This window comes from Heloderma suspectum, chromosome 1 (assembly GCF_057233095.1).
Source record: "Heloderma suspectum isolate Gila_16-S chromosome 1, 16-S_ref, whole genome shotgun sequence".
NCBI classification, from domain to species: domain Eukaryota; kingdom Metazoa; phylum Chordata; class Lepidosauria; order Squamata; family Helodermatidae; genus Heloderma; species Heloderma suspectum.
The window spans coordinates 287461869-287484390 of NC_139458.1; the positions used below are offsets into that span (position 1 = coordinate 287461869).

The 22522-nt window shown below is 44.8% G+C and overlaps 1 protein-coding gene across 1 annotated transcript in view; it reads left to right on the top strand.

Annotated features, from left to right (window-relative positions):
• The first annotated feature begins 6960 nt into the window (after positions 1-6960).
• LOC146359199 (elongin-A-like) overlaps positions 6961-22522 on the top strand; it is a 37691-nt gene continuing 22129 nt past the window's right edge. The window contains exons 1-5 of the mRNA XM_084812086.1: positions 6961-7038; positions 10147-10224; positions 13713-13769; positions 16864-16976; positions 21522-22164. Coding sequence (XP_084668212.1) covers positions 6961-7038; positions 10147-10224; positions 13713-13769; positions 16864-16976; positions 21522-22164 — 969 coding nt within the window. The remainder of the gene's footprint in view (positions 7039-10146; positions 10225-13712; positions 13770-16863; positions 16977-21521; positions 22165-22522) is intronic.

Here is a 22522-nt window from a genome sequence, read left to right on the forward strand (position 1 = left end):
TGCAAGCAGCTGTGATAGGCTACGTAAGTATTTATGTAGCCTATCACGGCAAAGAGCAGGGGCGCAAATGGCGTAGCGGCCACCATTTGCATCTCCGCTCTTTGCCATGATAGTCTACATAAATACTTACGTAGCCTATCACGGCTGCAAGGACGCAAATGGCGGCCGCAGCAGCCCGGCCGTGGCCGGGAGACCAGCTGCCACCACTGCTGCTGAAGCCGCCGCCGGAGCCGCTGCCGCATCTGCCCCAGGTAAGTTCCATCGTGGGGGGATTACGCGGGGGGGTGGGGGGCAGGAGGCCGTTCCGCCATGGATTCCGGGGGGCCGTGGCGGAATTCTCTGACATCCCTACAGGAAAGTTTAAAAAAAAAAAAAAAGATCCGAAAGTCCACAGACTCCACACAGTCTGAGGAGGTCGGTCTACAGCAGATTCTGCAGGCTGGATTCTTAGAAATCTGAACTCATTTTAGTCTGTCTCGAATTGCTCCAGCATCCCTAATCCTGAATTTCTTTGCAACCATAGGCACTGGGCTGTAAGGGGCCACCTGCAAGGTTCGTACAACGTGGTGGGCTCATCAGGGGTTATTTAACCCATGGTAAGTCATGGGGTGTGTGGGTGACATTTTGAATGTGCATCCCCCACTTGGGGTTGTCATGCCATGAGATCCCAGCCACTGCGGATTATTTGAGGGCTAGACAACCCTTGCATAACCCTCGGTTTGATGTGAAGGTTTTTTAATGCTCAAATAACCTTTGGGGGGCAGGTTCACATGACATGACAACCCCTGCTTGAGGTTGCATATTCAAAATGTTGCCTGCACACACTGTGGCTCATCATGGGACTGGCCAGTCCAGCCCTTCAAATAGAGGACAGCGCCAAATAGAGGATGGTTCTCTAGCAGCCCTTCAAATAGAGGACACTGTCAAATAGAGGACAGTTCTGTAGCAGCTCTTCAAATAGAGGACACTGTCAAATAGAGGACTGACCTCTGTAGAAGAGAACACATGGCCACCCTAAATTACCATCAGGGAAGTACTCCTGGGAACTTCCTTTGGGAAGGCATTCCATAGCATGGGTGTAATAAGAGTGAAGGCCGATGAATTCAGGAAAAGTATGAACCCTTTTCACATGTGCTTCACAGGTAAAATGAATGAATGGAGGAGGCTGGACCAGAAGCCACGGGCCCTGCCCCTGATTTTGCTATATTGGTCTTAAGACCTGCACACTGGGAGGGACATGTGAAAAGGAGCACCTACGTGTATGCAGGTGTAGCTGCATAGTCCCTCATTGCACAAACGTTCCAATTGCATGGAGCGTCTATGCATGTATGAGCATAAACACACTTTTTCATATGTCCTGCTCAAAGTGTAGACATGGTGTCCAGTCATGCTATCTCCACATGTTTGTTCTATGCGTGGAGCATAAGTGAAAAGGTCTCTAGTTCAGACAACACACTAACCCATTGTGGGTTGCATTCGGGATCGACCCATGGTGGGTTAGCATGTCGTATGAGGGGTGTTTTGCCCACCCACCATTAGTAAGTTACCCACCCTCTGCAGAGTGGGTGCAGGGGTCCAGAGTGGCTTACTGTGTTGTGTGCCGGGCTCCCCGTGGATAAATTTGGCTGCTCCGTTGATAAATCCAGGTGACTACAGAGATGGCCGCCTAGAGCACCCAGAGGTCCAGTGACACTCTAGCCCAAGTGACTGAACTCTATGGTCATGGTTTCATAGCAATGGCTGGCGTGGCCAGCGTGACCCCATTCCTGCCGTGGTGGCTGCTGGGATAGGCAGCAGCACTGGTGGAAGGACGACAACAGAACCATGGAGCAGGGATGGGTAAGGGAACCACTCTGTCCTGCACAGGTCTGCAGTCATGTGGGTGGCATGCATGTCCTGGTTCTCTTACCCCTCCCCTCAGCGTGGTTCCACTACCTACCCACACCATGACTGTGTGAACGCACCCAAGGAATTTTCTGTGGGGCGCAATTCACATTTTCTAATGAAGATGTATAGGCCATGTTCATTTAGACCTAACAACGTCTTAAAGGGGCCAGTATTATTACAGATAATTTCCCTCACCACCCCCCACATGGAGTGTGTTCGTCTTCTGAGAATCCTTCTCTCCTCCATTTGTTTGGTTATGCAGCAGCTGAAGAAGAACTTGAACCTCTTTAGCTCTTGGGGAAATGGTTCCAAAAATATTATGTGTGTAGGATGGCCACTTGAATCACCAAAAAAGAAGAAATGCATAATCAAAAAAGAGACCAAAAGAATACAACAATTTGCATAAAATGTGTATGTGCTAATTGATAAATATAGATGCAAATTTAGAAATTATTATCATTTAAATAGAAATACAGTCCATCTCACCATAGTGTGGAAGACTGTGACCAGATGACCCGTGCATCTGCCTGTTCAGTCTGCTATCCAGCGCTAATGGTTCTTTATTTAAACTGGGCTTGGGCAGGACTGCTTCAAATAAAGGACTGTCCTCAGTAAAAGAGGACACGTCTACCCTATATGCATGTAAACATCCAAAGACAGATTTATTTGTTTAGAATTTGTTGTTGCTGCAAATCCTTGGAGCAGATGCTGAGGCCTTCTGAGCAGCTAACAGAAACCATTGAGAAATGATCACGACGATGGCAGAGGGTGTGAGCCAGCGCTTAAGGAGGTCTTGGCAGCACCTTGTTTCTCATCGGTCAAGACAGGTCAAGTGCATTTTTCTTCAGACCATGGCCATTTCCTTACAAATTACTGAGGACTGTTGACTCTCTCAGCCACTGCTGTAAACTGAATTTAATTTTCAGTGGACATGTATCCTAAACATAAACAAACAAAACAGCCTTGGAGTTGACATCAGCTGGTAATTTTGCAAACTGAATGGACAGAGAATGCTTTCACCTCTACAGCATGTGTCCTCAGAGTAAGAATGATACCGCTTGGCAGAGACGTGTCTGTTTGGCTGAAGTACTAATCACACCCTTGTGTCCAGGGGGAGAAAATACCCCCTTCCTTTCTTATAACTAGGTTTACTACATTTTTTTCTGGTGGCCTCTTGTGCATTTAACAACCGCATCACATGTGGAATTCTTTGTATGGTTCTGGTGGCTGCATCTTCAAAGGGATTTGTAATATTGTATAATACAATATCACTAGGATACAATGTGCAAGCAACATTCTGGCCAGAGAAAAAGTAAAGGATGTCACAATCAAGGGCCTTTTCAGATGAGAAAAAGGCCTATTATTCATTGTTCTCAACTTGTTCTAAAGTATTGCTTGATCAATACAAATTAATGTAGGGATGTCAGAGAATTCTGCCACGGATCTCAGTGAGGCCGAATGCCAGTGCATTCAGCCCCCCAAAATCCATGGCGGAACGAAGCCCCACCCCACAAAAGGTGCGCAAAATGGAGCACTTACCTGCTGCCATCCGCGCTGACTTGCGAATGGCGGCTGCCCTGCGGCCACCATTCGCTTCTTCATCATAGCCGTGATAGGCTACGTAAATACTTATGTAGCCTATCACGGCAAGCCAAAAAAAACAACACAGCGTACGCAAATGGCAGCGGCTATGGTGGCCGCCATTTGCGTTCCCTTTTTTTAGCTGTTTTAGCCTACGTAAATATTTACGTAAGCTATTATGGCGAAAAAAAGGGGAACGCAAATAGGGTAGTGGGCGCTATTTGCATTCTTTTTTGTCCGGCTGTGGGTGGCCCCGGCCGGCAGCTCTGCGGAATGTCCACGGAGCGGAGCCGGCCGGATTAGGATTTCGGGGGCAGGTGCGGAGCGCCTCCCCCCCACCGCGAATCACCCTGTCGAAAAGGTAAGTGACTTTCATACATCCCTAAATGAATGTGGAAAAGCTTGGATGAAAAGAAACATTTGTTATATGCACATAAAACTCACAAATGTTGGCACATGCCTTAATCCCAGGTGCAGAATATTCTAGAGGGCAGGAAAAACTACACTAAGGCTGCGATTCTATGAGCACATACCTGGAGAGTAAAGACTTACTTCTGAGTAGACAAGCATAGGATTGCACTGTAAATGCCCTTTTTTGGGTGGCCACCAGTTAATCCAAGGAGCAAGCAGAACCACCAGAAGGGCCTCTCCTAATAATTGAAGGGATAAACAGGAGTGTGTAAGGAATGAGGTGGTCTCTCAATAATATGTTAAAAATTTAAAAGTTATACAAAACTATTAAGCAATGTAGAGGAACATTCAACCAGCTATGAAGAAAAGTGTGCAGTTTATTTTATTTATTACATTTCTATACCGCCCAATATCTGAAATTCTCTAGGAGGTTCATAACAATTAAAACTATAATATACAACATAAGATACAATATAAACATTTGAAAACTTAAAACTACAGTATCAAATAAAAGTAAAAACCAAAATAAAACCTAGCAGCAAGGCAAAGATTTAAAATACAATAAGGGTGCAATCCTATGTATGTTTAGATGGGGAAAAAAAAATCCTACAACACCCAGCATGGCTGGCTGGGGCATGCTGGGAGCTGTAGGACTTTTTTCTGTCTTCATATACATAGGAGTGTGTCCTCAGAGATTTAGAGCTCAATCCTATGGCAATAGGCGGCCACCTCCAAACTTGGAGGCAACCGCCTATCCAATGCAGGGCAGGAGAAGCACAGAGGGGATTGTTCCCTCTGCGCTTCGCCTGCCCTGCATTTGCGGCTAGACAGCTGATTTCGGCTGTCTAGCTGTGGGAAGGTGGAGCGGGGGAAGAGGCTGCCAGATGACACATAGGATGTGTTGTACTGGCATTTCCGCCTTCCCCTCCCCGGAACGCCCCCTGGCATGCCCCATTTTGGCCACTCTGTGCTCCTCTTCTGAGTGGGGAGCACAGGGCCGTAATGTGCTGCCTGCAAGGCAGCGTGGAAGGGGGGGGGAGGTCAGTTCCTGGAAAACCACATATCCTATGGCCATCTAGCTGCTGTCTAGTGGTCATAGGATTGCTCCCCCCAAACAACAAAAACAGCTCAGAACTAAATTGGGGGAGAAAGATTAACATATTAGAAAGCCATGCTGAGATTAGGGGTAACTTTGCTGAATTTCTTTTCTTTCTTACTTGGAAAGAAAAACTTCTTACTTCTTTCTTATTCTTTTCTTACTGTCCTTTTTTCTAATTGTAAAAGACTACATAAGCACTCGCATTGGAACAATGGCACTCAGTGGGCAGGTTCACATGACATGACAACCCACCCTGCAAATAAGCTATGCAGTGTGGGTTATTTTTGGAACAACCCATGGTGCGCCCAATAGAAGATGGGCTCACCGTGGGTTGTTCTTCCCTTCCTTCCCCATCAGACCTCCAACAGGTTTCCAGTGTCCTTCATGGCAGAAGCTGTCTTGTTGGCCTGTTCCATCCTCCTCCCTGCTCTGGTCATGCTCCTTTTCCATTTCCATCCTGTTTTTTTTTTTTTGGCCCCAGAGATTTGTGCAAATGGCAACAACTAATTTTTTTAAATATTATTTTCCTCAGCCTTTTGAAGGTGTGCAAGTGCACACTTATGGCTGTCCAATATGTATAGCTTTGCCTTGTCAATGCCCTTGTATGTTTCAGCTGCCAAAGGGAACAAGCATAGTAGGAAACATATAAAGAAATTGGCAAGACATGACTGCACTGTTGACAGTGACTGGTCGGAAAAGCAGGTGCACCAAAAAGGCGGTGGGCTGCTTAGCAAGGCGATCCTCAGGGTTTTAAGTGCTGAACTGACACTGGTCAGTGTCCTGCTTCAATTCAACACTTCCCTGAGTTTCCAGCTGCTCCAGAAAAGGGCGATCTAGGCAGCCCTGCTTTTCGCAGCTTCCATTCGGAGCAGTTACAGCAAAAGGGAGCTGTGAAAAGTGGGGAGAGTCCCTTTCTTGAGTAGCTGGAGACAGCCCAGCCAGCCACTGTCACTGGGTCAATCAGGTGGCACCCATCTGGCTTATTATCCACCCTCATGTCATGTGAACTGGCTTGTTTGGAGGAGGGGTACCTGAAAGCTCTAGAACAATTGAGTAACTGTGCATTCTTCATGCACTAAAAGAATAATCTTGAGATCTTTTAGCTCAGAAAATGCAAAGGATAGGGGCTTGTATTTTGCCTGTTAACATGATGGTAGAAGAGGATCTACAATAGAATGGGAGGTTAAATTAGGAACAGGAAAGGATGTATCTGTGGATAATTTAAGAGCTCAAATAGTATAACAACAGGCGTAGGCTTCAATCCTGCAAAAACCCAGTGAAGCTCCTGTGAAGTCTTTAGAGGATCATGGCCTGAAAGATTGTGTTGTGGCTGTTTTTAAAGATATCAAAAGAGGTTAAAAGTTTGAGAAGCAGGGGGAAGCAATACTGTACCCTTAGCTGGCTATTTTCTAGATATCAAACATTTATTTGACTCTGGAGTTTCCTCTATGGCAGACAAAAGTCCAAGAGCAACGCCTCATGAGGCAGATGACTATAAGTGTCCTGAATCTTTTGCATAGGCTGTAATCCTATAACACTTTTCTGGGAGTAAGTCCCATTGAACTCAATGGGGCTTACTTCTGAGTAGCTATGTATAGGATTACACTGCTAACTGATGTCTATCACACAGAAACACTTACATGCTCCCCTCTGTTTCTTCTACCCAAGTATTAAAGGGGTGCACAAGAAGCTGAGACAAGGCCCTATAGCAGCTTTCCCCAACCTGGGGCCCTGTAGCTGTTTTGGACTTTTAACTCCCAGAATTCCTGACTATTGGCATGCTGGTAGGGGCTGATGGGAGTTGAAGTCCAAAGCATCTGGAGGCCACCAGGTTAGGGAAGGCTGCCCTATAGTATTAAATCCCTTGCTATAAGAGCTGTCAGCTGGAGAACAGTTGAGCTTCCCATGAGATATGGAAACTTCCTCAGATTACACCAGTTGTGTGAGCTGGCCTCTAGGTAGGGCCTGGAAGCTTTACTAGTATGGCCGACTCTGGGGGTGTGCTGCAAAGAGTTTTAAAGCTGAAAGAATGTCTCAGCCATACTCAAGATCCCCAAAAGGTACATTGCTGCTGCTGCTTTGATATCAGTTCCCATCTATATGCCCCAAAGGCCATATCTTGGTCTCTATGAATAAAGTGTTCTGGGGAAGGCTTGTGTTCATGTGACATGTTCACATGTTGTCTGTCGTAAGAATGTGCTGTTGGTTTAATGTAGAAGGTGGTATCCTGGCAGATGATCAGAATTTCTGTATTCTGTTGATGGGTTATTTACTGTGTGAAACCTTTCAGCCAAGTTTGAACTGAGCAGCCCTGTAAACTGAGTTTAGCTGTTCTGTCCTGCTCTCCCAGCCCCTGCAACTCTGCTTGCCCCCAAACCTAGGTGACACAATTTTCCTTGAGTAGCCTAGGTAAACCTATTTTCCTGTGGCCATGCTTTGTAGTCAGGCAGGCATTGGCCTGTACCAGGGTTCAGACCTGGCATTTGTGTTTATAAATCCAAGGCTCAGCCCCAGGTTGGGCAAATTAAAAATAATGGAAGTGCTGACCACACTTCCCTTACCACTCAGTAACTTTAGGAAACAATCTCGGGGGTCCAAGGAAGGGACTTTAATGTTGCAGTGGCTAAAGTGTTGATTTTCTAAGTAGAAAATGCAAGTTCCAGTCCCTTCTTCCCCTATACAATGTTTTGGGTGGACTCGGGTAATATGACTTGTCTGTCTGCCTAACCTTTCTGGCAGGGACAAAGCAGGAGTATAAAAGCGACAGTGGGCTCTTCGGAGGAAATGTGGCAGACAAGTAACTTGTTCCATGTGATGAAGCCATAGTTCTGTAACGTCATTCGCTATCTGAGTGCTTCCAGACTGATGGCTCTCATTGATTTATTTAGCCCTCTCCTGTTGTTGCTCCCCACCATTCAGTGGTTCACTCCCTCAGAACATGGAGGTTCCATATAGCCATTATTAAATATCTGTACATTTCCTGTGCAATAAAGCAATCTGGAGATCTCATATCTGACTTTGTTAGCCGCCATGGTTTGTATCCAATGTTAGTCCTATTTAGAGTAGACCCACTGAAATGAATGGGACTTAAGTTAGACTAACATTGGATACAACCCTATTCTTCACATTCTGATTGAGGACTCCTTCACACCGAGCTTTTATCCTGGAATTAAGATTGCTCCTTCACGGAAGTTTGTGGGCTCTTTACATGATGTTGTGATCATTCAAGGCGTCTCTTGCACTAAATGCCTTTTGTTCCATTTTAAATAGATCACAGATAATGAGCTATTGAATTACCCCATTGTGTCGCACTTCAGTTTCCTCTGTGAAAAGAGTTAAAGCGGCAAGAAGAAGAGTGAGATCAATGAAAGATAATGGAAGACTCAGATACGGGGGGAAGGGGGGGAAGGAAGCGGGTGAAAAAGGGAGTCAGTTGTGATCCTGCATTTAAAATGGAAGCAGAAAGCCGTGTTTGAAATGCAGGATTTTAGGCTGGTGTAGAGATGTCCTTAGAAAGGGTTCCCCCCCACCAATGAATTAAGAAAGGCTTACCCTTTCTATAAACCATAAAATAGAGAATTTGTTAAAATAATGATAGTTGAAAAAAAAGGTTTTTACAGCTAAGGCCTACTTAGGGTTGCTCAGGACAAATTTGTTCATATTCATATGAAATTGTCTGATTTCTTATCACTTGCTCTATGGCTTGCTGCCACATGGTATTCATGATGGTATGGAAAAGCATTGGGACTGAGGTGAAATGAAAGTACCACCTGTGGCAACTTCAGGATAAACCCCAAGCCTACTTTACCTTCTGTATCTCACCATATCATTAGGTATGTTCTGCTACACAAGATGATAATAGGATAACCCAGAAAAGAACTTTCTTCCTCTACAGACTATCTGAATTTCAAAGTGTAACTAGCCCCTTCCAGCACAAAAGCACTCACTATGTATATGCAATCCATTAAATGCAGATGGTTTTATAATCAAAGTCTCCAGAGATTAGTCACATTGAACATGATCTAGCCAAAGTTAAGCTTGGAGCACACATGTAGCTTTTCCAGCTGAATATATTCAATTTGGCTGGATCGTAACCTATATCAATTTTGCCTTTCTAACTCAATGATCTGCTTTGCATGATAACACAACCCATGGTTTGTTAACCATGGGTTGTTTTAGAGCAGGCAGGAGCAAGCTAGCTCCTGTCTGCTTCCCCTTCACTAATATATTCTCAGCACACCAAATAGTACATAGAACATTTTTTCCTTAGGGGATGCAATCTTAAACATATTTACCAGGACATAAACTTACTGAACAGCTTGGTAAAACCAGCTGAACATCCATGTCTAGGGAAGGGCAGTATCTCAATGACTGAGCACATGCTTTGCATGCAGAACATTCTAGGTACTGGAGGAAGCATATAGCCATCAGGATGAGTAGCCATTGATAGCTTTCTCCTCCATGAACTTGTCCTGTTACCTGGTTGCCTATTATCCGTTAGGTACATACACAAAGTTGTTTCCAGTCGCTGTTCCCCAGCACTTGTATATGCAGCCAACTATACATTGTCACACATGGTCATCCAAGTGCGGATTGCATTCTGTTTCCTACATGGCTGTGCTTTCTGCGTTGGAAATGTATGTGAAGTGGCCCTTGAGTGTGCTGTTGATACTGTTCAGGTTTTGTGTCTCTCCTGTATGTCAGGAGGGTGAGGTCAGCCTTTTTTTTTTTTTTTGCCCAGTCTAGCTACTGGCATTTGCACTGCCCATTTATAGTACAAAGTAAATGGAGCTGTCTGTCCTGCGGTGTTCCCATACATAGCGCTGATCTCATTGCCAATTCAGCTATTCCATGCTTTCTAGAGAGAGTGAGGGAGCAGAAGTCACTTCCCATAAAAGGATGGCTACAGAATCTTGTTTTATTCTGCGTGGGGCTTACTAATTCAACAAGCAAATCAATACGAGTAACTAGCCAACATTTTTTAAAATAATAGAGAGAAGAGTTTTCCTGGAAAGAGGAGGGGCAAATTATCTTGGGGTTCAAGGAGATTTGCCCAGGGAGCTCTTTCTTCATGGAAATGGCTGAACAATGTTGTTGAGTTATTCAACAGCTTGAAGAGAAACAGAATACAAACTTATGTTCTAATAACTTTGTCCATATATGTGTAGAGTGTATTCCTCCATGTGCCCCCTTCCCCAAGCCAGCAGCTAGCTTTGCCGGAGGACGGCTTTGAGAAGGGAGTCAGGGTAAGGGTCAAAATCTCACATACACATACCCAGTAGTCTGCTGCTGTTGCCCAAAGTGTAATCCCTCATTTCCCCTCTTCTTACTAATTTGTTTAAATATACAAAAGGAAAACTGATCATTGTTCATACTTCCACAAGACAAAAGCAATTGGAAAAATACCAGTCCAGATGAGCTCTCCCCTATTTTGCCTCTCAGATTGGTAGTTTGGGACCAGATGGTACCTCAGAGGGCCAGGTTAAGCCAGGAGCCACCAGTTGCTGACCCCTTGTGTATGCTGACCACAGGGGTGTTTAGAAATGCTGAACTAGATTCAAACAAAGCTTAATCTTCCTAAGGGGAAACTTTCTCTCTACTCAGCTAGCAGTAGTACAGATTGTCTGGTGGAGAAGGTAAAACCTTTCAGAATGCAGGTTTCATACTTTCATGCTCTAAAATGTAAATGCCATCTATACCTGGAACTTCTGCTGGCTCTAGGAAAATCTTATTTATAGACTGGAACTAATTAGAAGTTCAGCTTTGTCTCTGCAGTCATCGCAAAAGTAACTGCAGCTAGGAAACACAGACTCCTCTCAAGACTTCTTAAATCGCACAATAATGATTAGGAATCCACCTGTCCTAGGCTGCCGCTTGCTATTGACATTTTACAAATATCTACATTTTAAAGAATTGGCTCTTCTCTCCCCCTGCCCCCAATTTATTATTTTATTTACTGTAAAAAAAATCTATGCGGAAAACATTTCTCTCTTTTATAGCTAGCCAATATAAAAATAGCTATGCAAAATTACATTCTGAGAGAAAAATTAAGCAAACTGCAAATGATGGAGAAAGTTTCCTAGAACTGTATTCAGAAATTGCCATTCCAAACAGAAACATGGTTCCATAGACCTTTTTTTTTGTATGTTCTCTCAAATTTCAGCAATTAATAAATACACTTAATTTTAATGTGCTGATGTCAATGTTTTGAGACAATGTTCTTGATAGATATAGGATGTCCAAGTGCCTAATTTTAGAGAACAGACTTCTATTCCAGGCATGGGCAACTTGTGGCCCTCCAGATGTTTCAGCCTACAATTCTCATGATCCCTCACCATTGGCCATGCTGGCCAAAACATCTGGAGGGCCACAAGTTGCCCATGCCCCCTCTATCTGAAGGCTACCCAGTCCAAGTCTGGTTTCAAGCTAGAGAACCCTAAGAAGGGAGAGCTGTGCTTTTGAAGCTGCCCATCAGCCGTGAGCACATGGACAGCAGAATGATCAGGTGCAGTTTACCTGCTCACTATCTCCCCATTACGGTGAGATGTATTGTAAAATATGGTAACTATTTCCAAATCTGCATCTATACATCAATATATGCAAATTTTATGCAGAGCTGTCCTTTTTCTCTCTTGGTGATACACTTCCACTTTTTAAACTATGTGTAAGTGGCCACCCTAGATCAACACCGGGCTTCTGCCAAATGGATCCTACAGACTGGTTCACTCTTGGCTTTTCCACTTAGCTTACCTCTGCACACAGCATTGTGTGGTGAAGTGGCAAGAGTGTTGGACTAGGAGCTGGGAGATCCGGGTTCTAGTCCCCGCTCGGCCATGGAAGCTCACTGGGTGACTTTGGGCCAGTCACAGACTCTCAGCCCAACCCACCTCACAGGGTTGTTGTTGTGAGGATAAAATGGAGAGGAGGAGGATAATGTAAGCCGCCTTGGGTTCCTTGCAAGAGGAAAAAAGGCGGGGTATAAATGCAATAAATAAATAAATAAATAAATAAACAAACAAACAAACACTGTATGAGCTGGGCCCATTCTTTGTAGCCTGTTTGGATAGGTCAGGGGGGTAGTGGGAAGGGCCGGGAGCCTTGCTTTAAAAAAACAATTCTCTAGGTCATACCGGGGCCAACTCCAGGTTTAAGGGGACCCTGGGAAAACTGGTCTCTACTGGGCTCACTTGGCTGTCGTGGCAGTGTTCCAAGCACTGCTGGATGGGTGTATCTAACTACCCCCGAGTTTTCCACACTTTAAAAAATATATATGCTTGGGTGAGTGCTTATAATGCTTTATCAGGTGCCTAGTAGTATCCTGGCTGCTGTATAAAAGACACAAAGAACAACTCCCAAGATCCAGAAGGGAGGGAAAGGGGAAGAGCAGCATCAGCTTAACTTTAAGGAGAGATCACAGTATGAAAAGCTTTTAAGGTGTTGATCATTTTGTTTTACATTATATTCTTGTTTCGCAAGGGAGTATACATGCAATGTGCTGAGCTGTAACAATGGAGCCCTGCTCTGCTTTGTTCCTGTGGGTATGAGTGAGGGGTAAAGGGTGCTTCGGGGGATATAATCTTCAAAATACCACTGAGATTTTTCAAAGTTCTCTCTCAAATGGGGAAGACAGGTAAATCCTTTACCATACGCAGTTACGGATTAAGGGTGCAATCCTATCGAGATAGGCGGCCGCCTCCAAACTCAGAGGCGACAGCCTATCCAAAGCAGGGGAGGAGAAGCATGGACAGGATCGTTCCCTCCATGCTTCTCCTGCCCTGCTTTTTCAGCTAGACAGCCGATTGCGGCTGTTTAGCCGCAGGAGCACAGAATGGGGAAGGAGGCTGCTGTACAACACATTGGATGTGTTGTACAGGCAGCTATGATCTCCCTGCCCCGGAAAGTCCCCAGCCATGCCCCTTTCCGGCCCCTCCGTGCTCCTCTTGTGAGCGCGGAGGATGGGGCTGTTCCACGCTGCCACGTGGAAGTGGAAGGAGGTCAGTTCTCCTGGAACCAACCTTGGAGTGCAGGCTCCGAGGTCAGTTCCTGGAAAACCAGATATCCTATGGCCATCTAGCTGCTGTTTAGTGGCCATAGGATTGCTCACTCTGATAATTATGTTGCCAACCAACTACTTGGTTAGACAAATGGCTGCTGGCCCTCTAGGGTTTGGGACAGCTGGCACTTGATGCGGAGCAGTCTGGTCCCGGTGGGGAATAAGCCCTGGTGGCTACTGCAAGCTCTTAGAACAGCCTTCCCCAACCTGTTGCCCTCCAGATGTTTTGGACTGCAACTCCCAGAATTCCTGACCATTGGCCATGTTAGCCAAAACATCAGGAGGGCACCCGGGAGGCTGTCTTAGAATGTGTTGCATCATCCACCTACCTGGGAAGTCGACTGACTTTAATTTGGCCAGAGAAGAATTTTGAGTTTCTGGGCTGGCTGGGAAAAGCCTCTGAGAGGCTTCAGGCTGACACAAGGATTTTGGATGCTGGTCCTCTTCTTGCTGTGGGGCACAACTTCTGCTTTGGCTCTAGTGCTGTCTCTCTGTTCCTGTACCAGCTTGCCCAAAATGTGAATTTGTAAAGCGGTATTACAAAATGCCATTTAAATCTCCATTCTCCCTCTTCGAAAGGAAACTTTGTAAAGCTGCTCTGGATTTCCTGCCCATTGGGGCAGTGGGGAACACCAAGCAATATACTAATAATCCCCATGTGTGGATTATTTCTGTTTTCAGATTCGAAAGGCACTTAAGAGACTTCAGGATTTGGAACTATCCCTAGACATCCTAGTGGTAAGTGTTTAAATGGACATGTGCGGTCACTGGTTCTAAGAAGGCTTTTGTTCCTATCATGGTGTGCTTTCTGTGTAGCAGAAGGGTGGCAGGTGAGGAAAAATAAGCACCTTCCTGCCTTGCCAACTCTCAGCTCAATATTTCCTCTCCCTAAGTAGCTTTTCCTGGGAGGAGGGTGAGGTCCAGTTATGGGTGTTTGTGTATAACATGCACTAGGTCCTCAAATTCCAAGACAAGGCCTGTTTTCTCTTTAGATCACTTCAACTGACAGCTTTTGTACTCTGGTGTCAGAGCAGACCAAAAAATACATGTGTCATTCACCATATTTGAAAAGTGCACCTGTATATCTTTAGCTGCTTGTGTCTCTAAACTGCACCCACTTCTTTCCCAGTTGCTGATTGCGTGGGTGTATGAGAGAAAGGAGAACATGACACACATGCATCATGAACCACAGTATCCTACCCAAAGTTTCCCCAAACTCTTGTGTGTTACAAGGCATTTTTTTGCCACACAAAGCCACCCATGAGCAATCATTTGCTCTGTATTGACAGTTCAGGGCTTTGGCCACTTGTTCAGGCTGTGGTCTTGTGCAATGTTCTCCCTGCCCTTTAGTGGGTATCCACAGAATTGTCACATTCATGTAATGCTAAAACATGGTTTAGCACTTTGTGGATGAGCCTCTGCAAGCCTGAGTGAAGTGCTGGGTTTGCCTGCTCCCTCCACCTCCTGCTGCATGGCTAGGAGGATGGCTCCTGCTGACTTTAGTTCGACTTTCCCTGATTCCTGGCTTGTCATTATGTATGAACCAGGAATCATGGTTTAAAACAAACCCTATTTTGTTAAACAAGCCAGCCAAACAAACCAGGATTTGTAGTTGGCTTGTTAAGCAATTGACTAGAGTTTGTTTTAAATGAGCCTTGAGTGGTGCAGAGTAGTAGGTGGCAGTATTGCAACCGAAACTCTCCCCACGACCTGAGTTCGATCCCAGCAGAAGCTGGGTCCCGGGTAGCCGGCTCAGGTCGACTCAGCCCTCCATCCTTCCGAGGTCGGTAAAATGAGTACCCAGCTTGCTGAGGAAAGGTAGTCACGACTGGGGAAGGCAATGGCAAACCACCCCGCTATAGTCTGCCATGAAAACGCCAGCGAAAGCAGCGTCCCTCTAGGGTTCAGTAATGACTGAGTGCTTGCACAGGAGGAACCCTTCCTTTCCTTGTTTTAAATCACAATTCCTGATTCATATGTAATGACAAGTCAGGATTTGGGGAAGCTGAAACGAACCTTGGCATGAGTCCTCCTCTTGGCCCCACAGAGGGAGGGGAGAGCATGGAACCCGAGACTTCACTCAAGGTTGCAGAAGCTTGTCCTTGTAGCACTAAGGACATTTCTACACCAACCTAAAATCCTGCATTTAAAACGGGGCTTTCTGCTTCCATTTTAAATGCAGGATCACCATTGACTCCCTTTATATGCGCTTCCTTTCTCCCCCCTCCGCCCTTCCTCCCCGTATCTGAGCCTTCCATTATCTTTCATTGATCTCGCTCCTCTTCTTGCTGCTTTTACTCTTTTCCCAGAGGAAACTGAAGTGGAACACAATGGGGTAATTTGATAGCTCATTATCTGCGATCTATTTAAAAACGGAACAAGGAGCAATCTCAATCGCAGGATAAAAGCTCTGTGTGATGATGAAGTCCTAAATCAGCCTTCCCCAAGCTGGTGCCCTCCAGGTGTTTTGGATTTCAGCTTCTATAGTCAGAAATGTTGAGAGCTGCAACCCAAAACATCTGGAGGGCACAGGTTGGGGAAGGCTGCACTAGATCCTTAATGTTACTTTGAACTGGGCCATTGGAATGCTTGGGCCAACCTGGATGTGATATTTGTCCCACTGTTTGCCCCTGCACTGAGTGTTAATAAATAAATACCCGGTGTTGGGGGTTGAGCTTACAGGAGAGGGCTTTTTTTTTTTTTTTTAAGGCATTTGCCGCTACTGTTGGCCTGATGGGAATCAGCCTTCCATGTCTGCTCTTTGCAGTGAAAACAAAGCACCTGTGGGCACCTGTTATTTATTTTTAAAAGATCAACTATGCAACGAGGAACCACTTGGCAAACATTGCATCTAGTTTGGCCCCAAGTCTGTCCAAGAGACAAGGAGGAGATAATTGCTCTGTCAATCAATCAATCAATCAATCAAAGCTTTTATTTTTTCATCCAGAGGTTACAACAAGCAAAATAATAACAAAGATAAAACATACATAAAAGAAATCAAACAAATCATATTAATTTTTAATTTCCTGCAAGGTCAGGAAACTGGGTGACCAGTCAGATGGGCGATTAATAAATTTAATAATAAATAAATAAATAAATAAATAAATAAATAAATAAATAAAGGTCATAAAATTAGCTCTATGCGATTGGGCTGTGAGAGCAATATTGGCCAATGCCAATAAGATTGTCTTACTTTTGGAAATAAACAAAAAGTGTATTCTGTCTAAATCAGACCAGCTGGACTTTTTTTCAAGAAAATGATGCAAATATTTAGAACGAATTTAGGAATAAATAGGGCAATAGAATAAGTAATGAGGCAGATCTTCCACTTTGCCAGTACGGCAGGGGCAGAGTCTCGAGGCATAGGGAGGATAATTGCTCTGTGTGCACTCTGATTCCAGACAGCATTGCTCCCTCCTTTTGAAGGGTCCCTGTTGGCAGCAATGCTGTTGCTGTACAGCAAGCGAGGTGTGGGTGTAGACCAGCCCTTCCCTCTCTCCATGGCTATCTGGCATGGCAATCTCTTCTCTCTGCCTCTGTTTCCCTACCCCATCCCAGCATGACCTATTGAAGTGAGAGGGAGGCATTTCACTCATCAACTCAAAAATGTAGTAGATTATGATTAAACCCTGAGTTAGTTCTCTTCTACTCATGGCCTCAAGTCAGATGGGCACGAGAAGGTGGAGTGATTCTGGGGGAGGGAAACAAACATGTTTGCTTTAACTCGGTGCATCATGCCTCATACTTTGCAAGGAATTTGGAGTAGAAAAGCTTGACTAGTTTAAAACACAGGCAGTGTGGTGGTTGTGCTTTCCCCCCTGTTTTTAACTAGGAAACACAAGTGCGGAAAACGGTGAATGGTTTTAGGAAACGTGCTACTGTGGGTCATCTAGCACAATCCCTGATAAATCAATGGAAAAAACTTCTCTGTCAAGATAAGGCAAGGTAGGTGAAATGTAAAACTAGAAATGAGGTTAAACTAATATGACTGTCTCTGTTATTTCAGATTAAATATGGTCTTAATTCATACCTATTAAAGATAACTGCAGTGATGACGATAATGATGTATGTGTTGTTCCCACCACAAAAAGCAGTCTCAAAGTGACTTACACACACAATATAGAAATCCATGATGGACACCGAAAAAAGTAAAGCCCTTAAGAGAGCAATCTTATGGTCCCTAGACAGCATCTAAGAGGCCATAGGATAGTTTGGATTCTTGGATCCAAGGTCAGAGATAGAGCTCAGACCCAGGAGTCCGAGCTTCCCTCCCCCTCACAGCCAGCATGGAGAGAACTGCGCCAGCTGCCTCTCTGAGGGTGCAAAGGCATGCAGGGGGGCAGGGAGGGGACAGATTACCCTGCCTCCCCAACCCTCCCCAGCCTCCTTCCCTCCTCCTCCCCGATGCCTTAGCTAGAGGGGTGAAAACACCCATCTAGCTGAAATGCAGAGCAGGAGGAGGGTGGAGGCAAAGTTTGCCCCCCTGATCCTCCTGCTCTGCATAGGATCTCCATCAGCCTCCGGGGTCTGAGGCTGAGTGACATCCAGTTAGGATTGGGCCTTAAAATGATGAGCCGCAATCCTATACCCACTTACCTGGGAATAAACCCCATTAAACTCAATGGAATTTACTTCTGAATAGACTTGCATAGGATTGCACTGTAAATATATTAATGCAAAGTTATTTATTTATTTACTAACTTACTTACTTACTTTTCTATACCGCTCAATAGCCAAAGCTCTCTGGGCAGATATGTATCTTAGTTACCTGGACCAAAACGCAGAAGACCAGACTGAGATTTGCAGAGATGAAATAGCTAGCGACTGTGACATCATGTAATTATTAGGAGCTTCCACAGATGTCAGTATTCATGGTCTTATTTATTTTTGTCTTTTATTGTTAATTATCATGGGAGCATTTAATGAATCATTTTTTAAAATGACAACATTGTTCTGAGAGAAATAAGAGATGACAGCAATAATTTGTGTCAATCATATTACAAAAATATATTTGCACAAAGTAATCTCATTTAGTGTTCCCTACTGCATTTTCAATGAATACTCTGGAGTGGGAGGTCTGGATCACTATCCTATGGCCTCTCAGATGCTGTCTAGGGACCATAGGATTGCTCTCTTAAGGGCAGTGGGTGCAATCCTATTACTTGCACCCTTGGTGACCGAAGGCCCCAAAGTTGGAGGTGTCCGATCATCCAGGGCAGAGTGGGAGGAGCAGCAGAAGAAATCTCTCCCTCCCCATCCTCCCCCCCTGCAGATGCTTTGCTTTTCAGCCCATCTAGCTAAGGCTCTTCAGAGGGGGAGGGAAAGAGGCTGGAAGAGATTCCAGATAACTCATATCCTGGCCTCTCCAGTCTCCTCCCCTCCCTACCAACTGGATTGCTCCCTTTCCTCCTCCATGGTCGCTTTTCTGTCCTTGGAGAAGCAGCCAACGTGGTTCTTTCCATGCTGGCTGCAGTGCAAGGGGTCAGGGTTGGGGGTTGGGTCTCCAGCTTCCCTTTCTGATGTCAGAGTGCTGTCTCCAACCTCAGAAGGATTTTACAAGCAATCCTATAGTTCCTGGGACACATTTCTAGGGACCATAGGATTGTTTTCTAAGTTACAAGCTTCTTCAGATCAAATAGAAGACATAAACTGACACACACGCATAATTGCAAACACACATATACAGGCTTTCTTCCATGTTTGTCTGTGTTAGGCTACAAGCTAACACATGTCAGAACTACATAGCCCCAAACTCCTCTTCATAAATGCACAAACCATCTTTCCCTCAATCTGGCACCCTCCAGATGTGTTTGAATACAACTCCCACCATCCCCAGCTAGTGTGGCAAAGGCTGCACTGGCTCAGGATGATGGAAGCTGTATTCCAACACATCTGGAGGGTGCCAGGTTCAGGAAAGTCTGCCATAAATATTTATCTGTACTTGTATATCAGCTACTCTGTATTGAGCCAGAGAACAGGAGGAACTTGGCTACTTTATTCTTTCCAGGCTGCAGCTATAATAAACAGCAGAGATATCCTATTGACAATTCAAGCACTGCTGCCCTCTGCAGGAAACACATTTTTAATTCATGTTTTTCCTAAATATTCCCTCCTGTAGTAGGAGTCCTCTGCTTTGGAGGTAGGGCCGCTGCTTAAGAACTCGAATTCTGATGCTGGTTATTAAAACAGCTGTGGCATTATATGTAACCTTCCCTTTTTAGATAGGACTGTGGAAGGTGTCCACATATTCCACACAGGGCAAGATGGAATCTCTTCCCTGGCACTGCTACTCTTGGGCATGAGACATTCCATACGTTTGGCCTCAGTTGACAGTCTACATGCCAAGAAGCCACGAGGGGAAGTTGCATTAAACCTTTGGAAAGTTTTTGATGCAGTGGATCCATGCTGATGTTGCAGCTGTAGGACTTGACAAGTGTTGTGGGACATCCATTGGATGACTTGGCTCATCTGTCCCAGACAACTTCAGGGGTGTGGTGATGGATTGGTGAGCCTAATTGTCTTCTGGAAGTTTATTTTTGTTGTATGCCACTTCAAACAAAGAGCAAATATTTTAATTGAAATGAAATGGGTGGCTGCTTACTTTCTCTTGAAGATTTCCTTGTGGAACCCAGCAAGTTCTATATCTTCTCTTCACTTCATTGTGGTGTTGAAGTCACTGAGCAAAGACAAGCTGGAGTGATACGCTTTGCCACCCATATGCTGATTGTTTAAAAGGAATCCACTTGTTTCAGTTCTCACTGTGCATTATATTTTCATTACTTACATGGCATATGCCTGGGAACAGGATCTGAATTTGCTAAGTCAGAGAAGACCAAACTAGTTTAGTAAAGTACAGTGTTCCTGACTTATCTGTTCAACTATAGCACTCTGATCCATTTTGCATGTTCCCTCTCCTGCCTTGAAAAGGGTACAGGGCTTGAGCACATGTTCAAATGGAGACTTCCCTCTCTTAAATGGACATACTATATTTCATTCAAATATCATGGCAGACATCCCATTGCAACATATTTTGCATTTCCTTCCCTCTTTGCAACATTTCATTCTGATATCTCAGGGTGCGACACTTCAGTGGCTGTTATTTTAGGGGCTCTGCTGTGTCTTTCCATCCCTCGTTAGGTAAAAAGTGGGTGTTCTTGTGTTCCTTCATTTCCATGCCATCTGTTTGTCAGTTCCCCAGTCTGAGACTCTTGCAATGGTTCGCACTCACAAAGTGTGAGCGGTATGTGCCTAGCCATTGCTCTGAAATGGTGGTCGGAGCGAAGTTGGTCCTCCCCCAAGACCTCCCCCCCCCCCCGGCCCTTGGGCACTGAGTCCAAAAACAACCATTGCAAAGATACGAAGCTGCAGAAATGTGCGAAAGTGTGATTAAATAGATGAGAATGCCTCTCTGTGCCTCTGTAACTGCGCAGCTGTGAAGGGATGGGGGGAGTAAAGGGGCATCACAAGCACTACGCACGCCTACAGAATGCCCACTGCAAAATATGAAGTCTGTTTGGGGAAGGGACAGACAGCTCATAACCACGGGGAAACCCGCAGCAAATGAAAAACATCACAGCAAAATGCCTCCTTGGAAATCCGCATTTTCCAAGAGAAAACCATGGATGGCTGTGAAGTGGCGACTGTGTCATCTGTCCCGAAGGACCTTGACTCGCAGCCACCCCAGAGTAAAAGGCTTGTGTACATGGGGCCCAGGAAAGTTGTGCTATAAACAACATGCCAAGCAGCTTAGCAATTTTGTTCAGCCAGTGATGCTGGTGAGGGATGTGTCTGGAGAAAGAGAGAAAGTAATGATTCCCATCTTCTGCATGCAGCTTTGGGGTTTCCCAATGGAGATTTTGCAATGATCTAGAGGTGGGGTGGGTAGAAGGTAGATCTCCAGACGTTTTAGACTTCAACTCCCCAAAGCCCCAACCAGCATGGCTAATGGTCAGGAATGCTGTGAATTGAAGCCCAAACCATCTGAAGATCTATTTCCTGCCCACCCCTGATCTAGAGTGTTTTCCACCAAGTGCATGTGGTAGGAAGCTACAAACCTTTCTTTCAGATTCTGTATCTACAATTGTGATGATGGATTAAAGAAATATGCTTGATGTAGAATGCTCTTGCTTATTTGGAGGCAACAGGGGAAGTTGTACTAACACTTTGGATAGTTTTTGATACAGCTGATAAATGGTGGTGTCACAGCAGTGGGACATGGCCAGTATGTGTGAGCTGACTGTTGAGTGGCTTGGGTCATCTATGCTTTGTGACCCGCTGATGTGGATTCCAATAAGAGTGCCTTTCTTAGAGTGAATGGCCATTCTGAGTGATGATGATGGAAGTTGTAGTCCAACACCTCTGGAGGGCACCAGGTTGGGGAAAGCTGTGTTAATCTAATGCCCTGGCATTGGCACATGTTAAAAATGTATAATGGAAGATCCTTACACTTGATGTTTACATTAGTTCAGATTTTTGTGCTTTGCATTATAGTGAACCCCCTAAAATAAAACATAACATTAAAGATGAAAAGGAAACGTCAAATAAAAAGATAAGAACCCTGAGATCAAAGGACAATAAACCCTCTGAGAAGTCTCGGTCTTCTGAATCAAGCTGCAAAATTTATTTTTCATCGGATAAGCAGAAGAAAGCACAGAGCTTAAAAGATAAGCAAAGAAATCATTCCGAACACATCTGCAAAGGATGTAATGACAGACAGAAGTCTTCAGAAAAGCACAGCTTCTCTATAGCAGTCAACAAAAGTTCCAAAAAGAACCTTCCATCTACATCCAGCAGAAAAGATTCTTCAGCTTTAGAAATAGCGAAACCTGGGAAGGATCCATCAACCAAGCAAGCAGACATTCAAAAAGAAACACCAAAATGTAATTCAAGTTCCCAAAGCCCATTCAAGTCACCCACTGGTGGATATTTTGAGCCCCCCACTATGCCTTTTGAATTGTACCTTAGTTATGACCAGGCTCCGTGTAGAAGAAAGGGGAAGGCTTGCCTTACAGGCAGACGGGTGGCAAATGGAAACAGCAGCCTGGTGTCTCAGGAAAGTGTGATGTCAGCCACTGATGAAGAAAAGGGAAGAAAACTCAAATCAGAAGCGTACTTGGAAACTCCTAGTAAAAAGGTAAACTGGTAGACTGATGTGGAGTCAGTGGAGGCTGGTGGCTCCAATTTTGTTGGGGCTGTGAATCCACTCTGGCTTTCAGTCAGAATCAGCCAGAACTCTAAAGGAACTATGCAGAGTGCTAAACCTCTTTTGGGGATTTACTTTACCTTTACTGTTCTGGCTGGTTCTGACTGAAACCCAGAGTGGATGCACAGCCCCAGCAAAATCGGGGCCGCCAGCCTCCACTGTGTGAAGTACACTTTGAGATTATTTTAATTCATTGTTTTAAAAATTTACCTCAGTATCTTTATGTTCAAGCTTTGGAGAATGGGGCTCTGGAAATATAGGCTAAAAAGAGACATTGCTGATAGTGTTA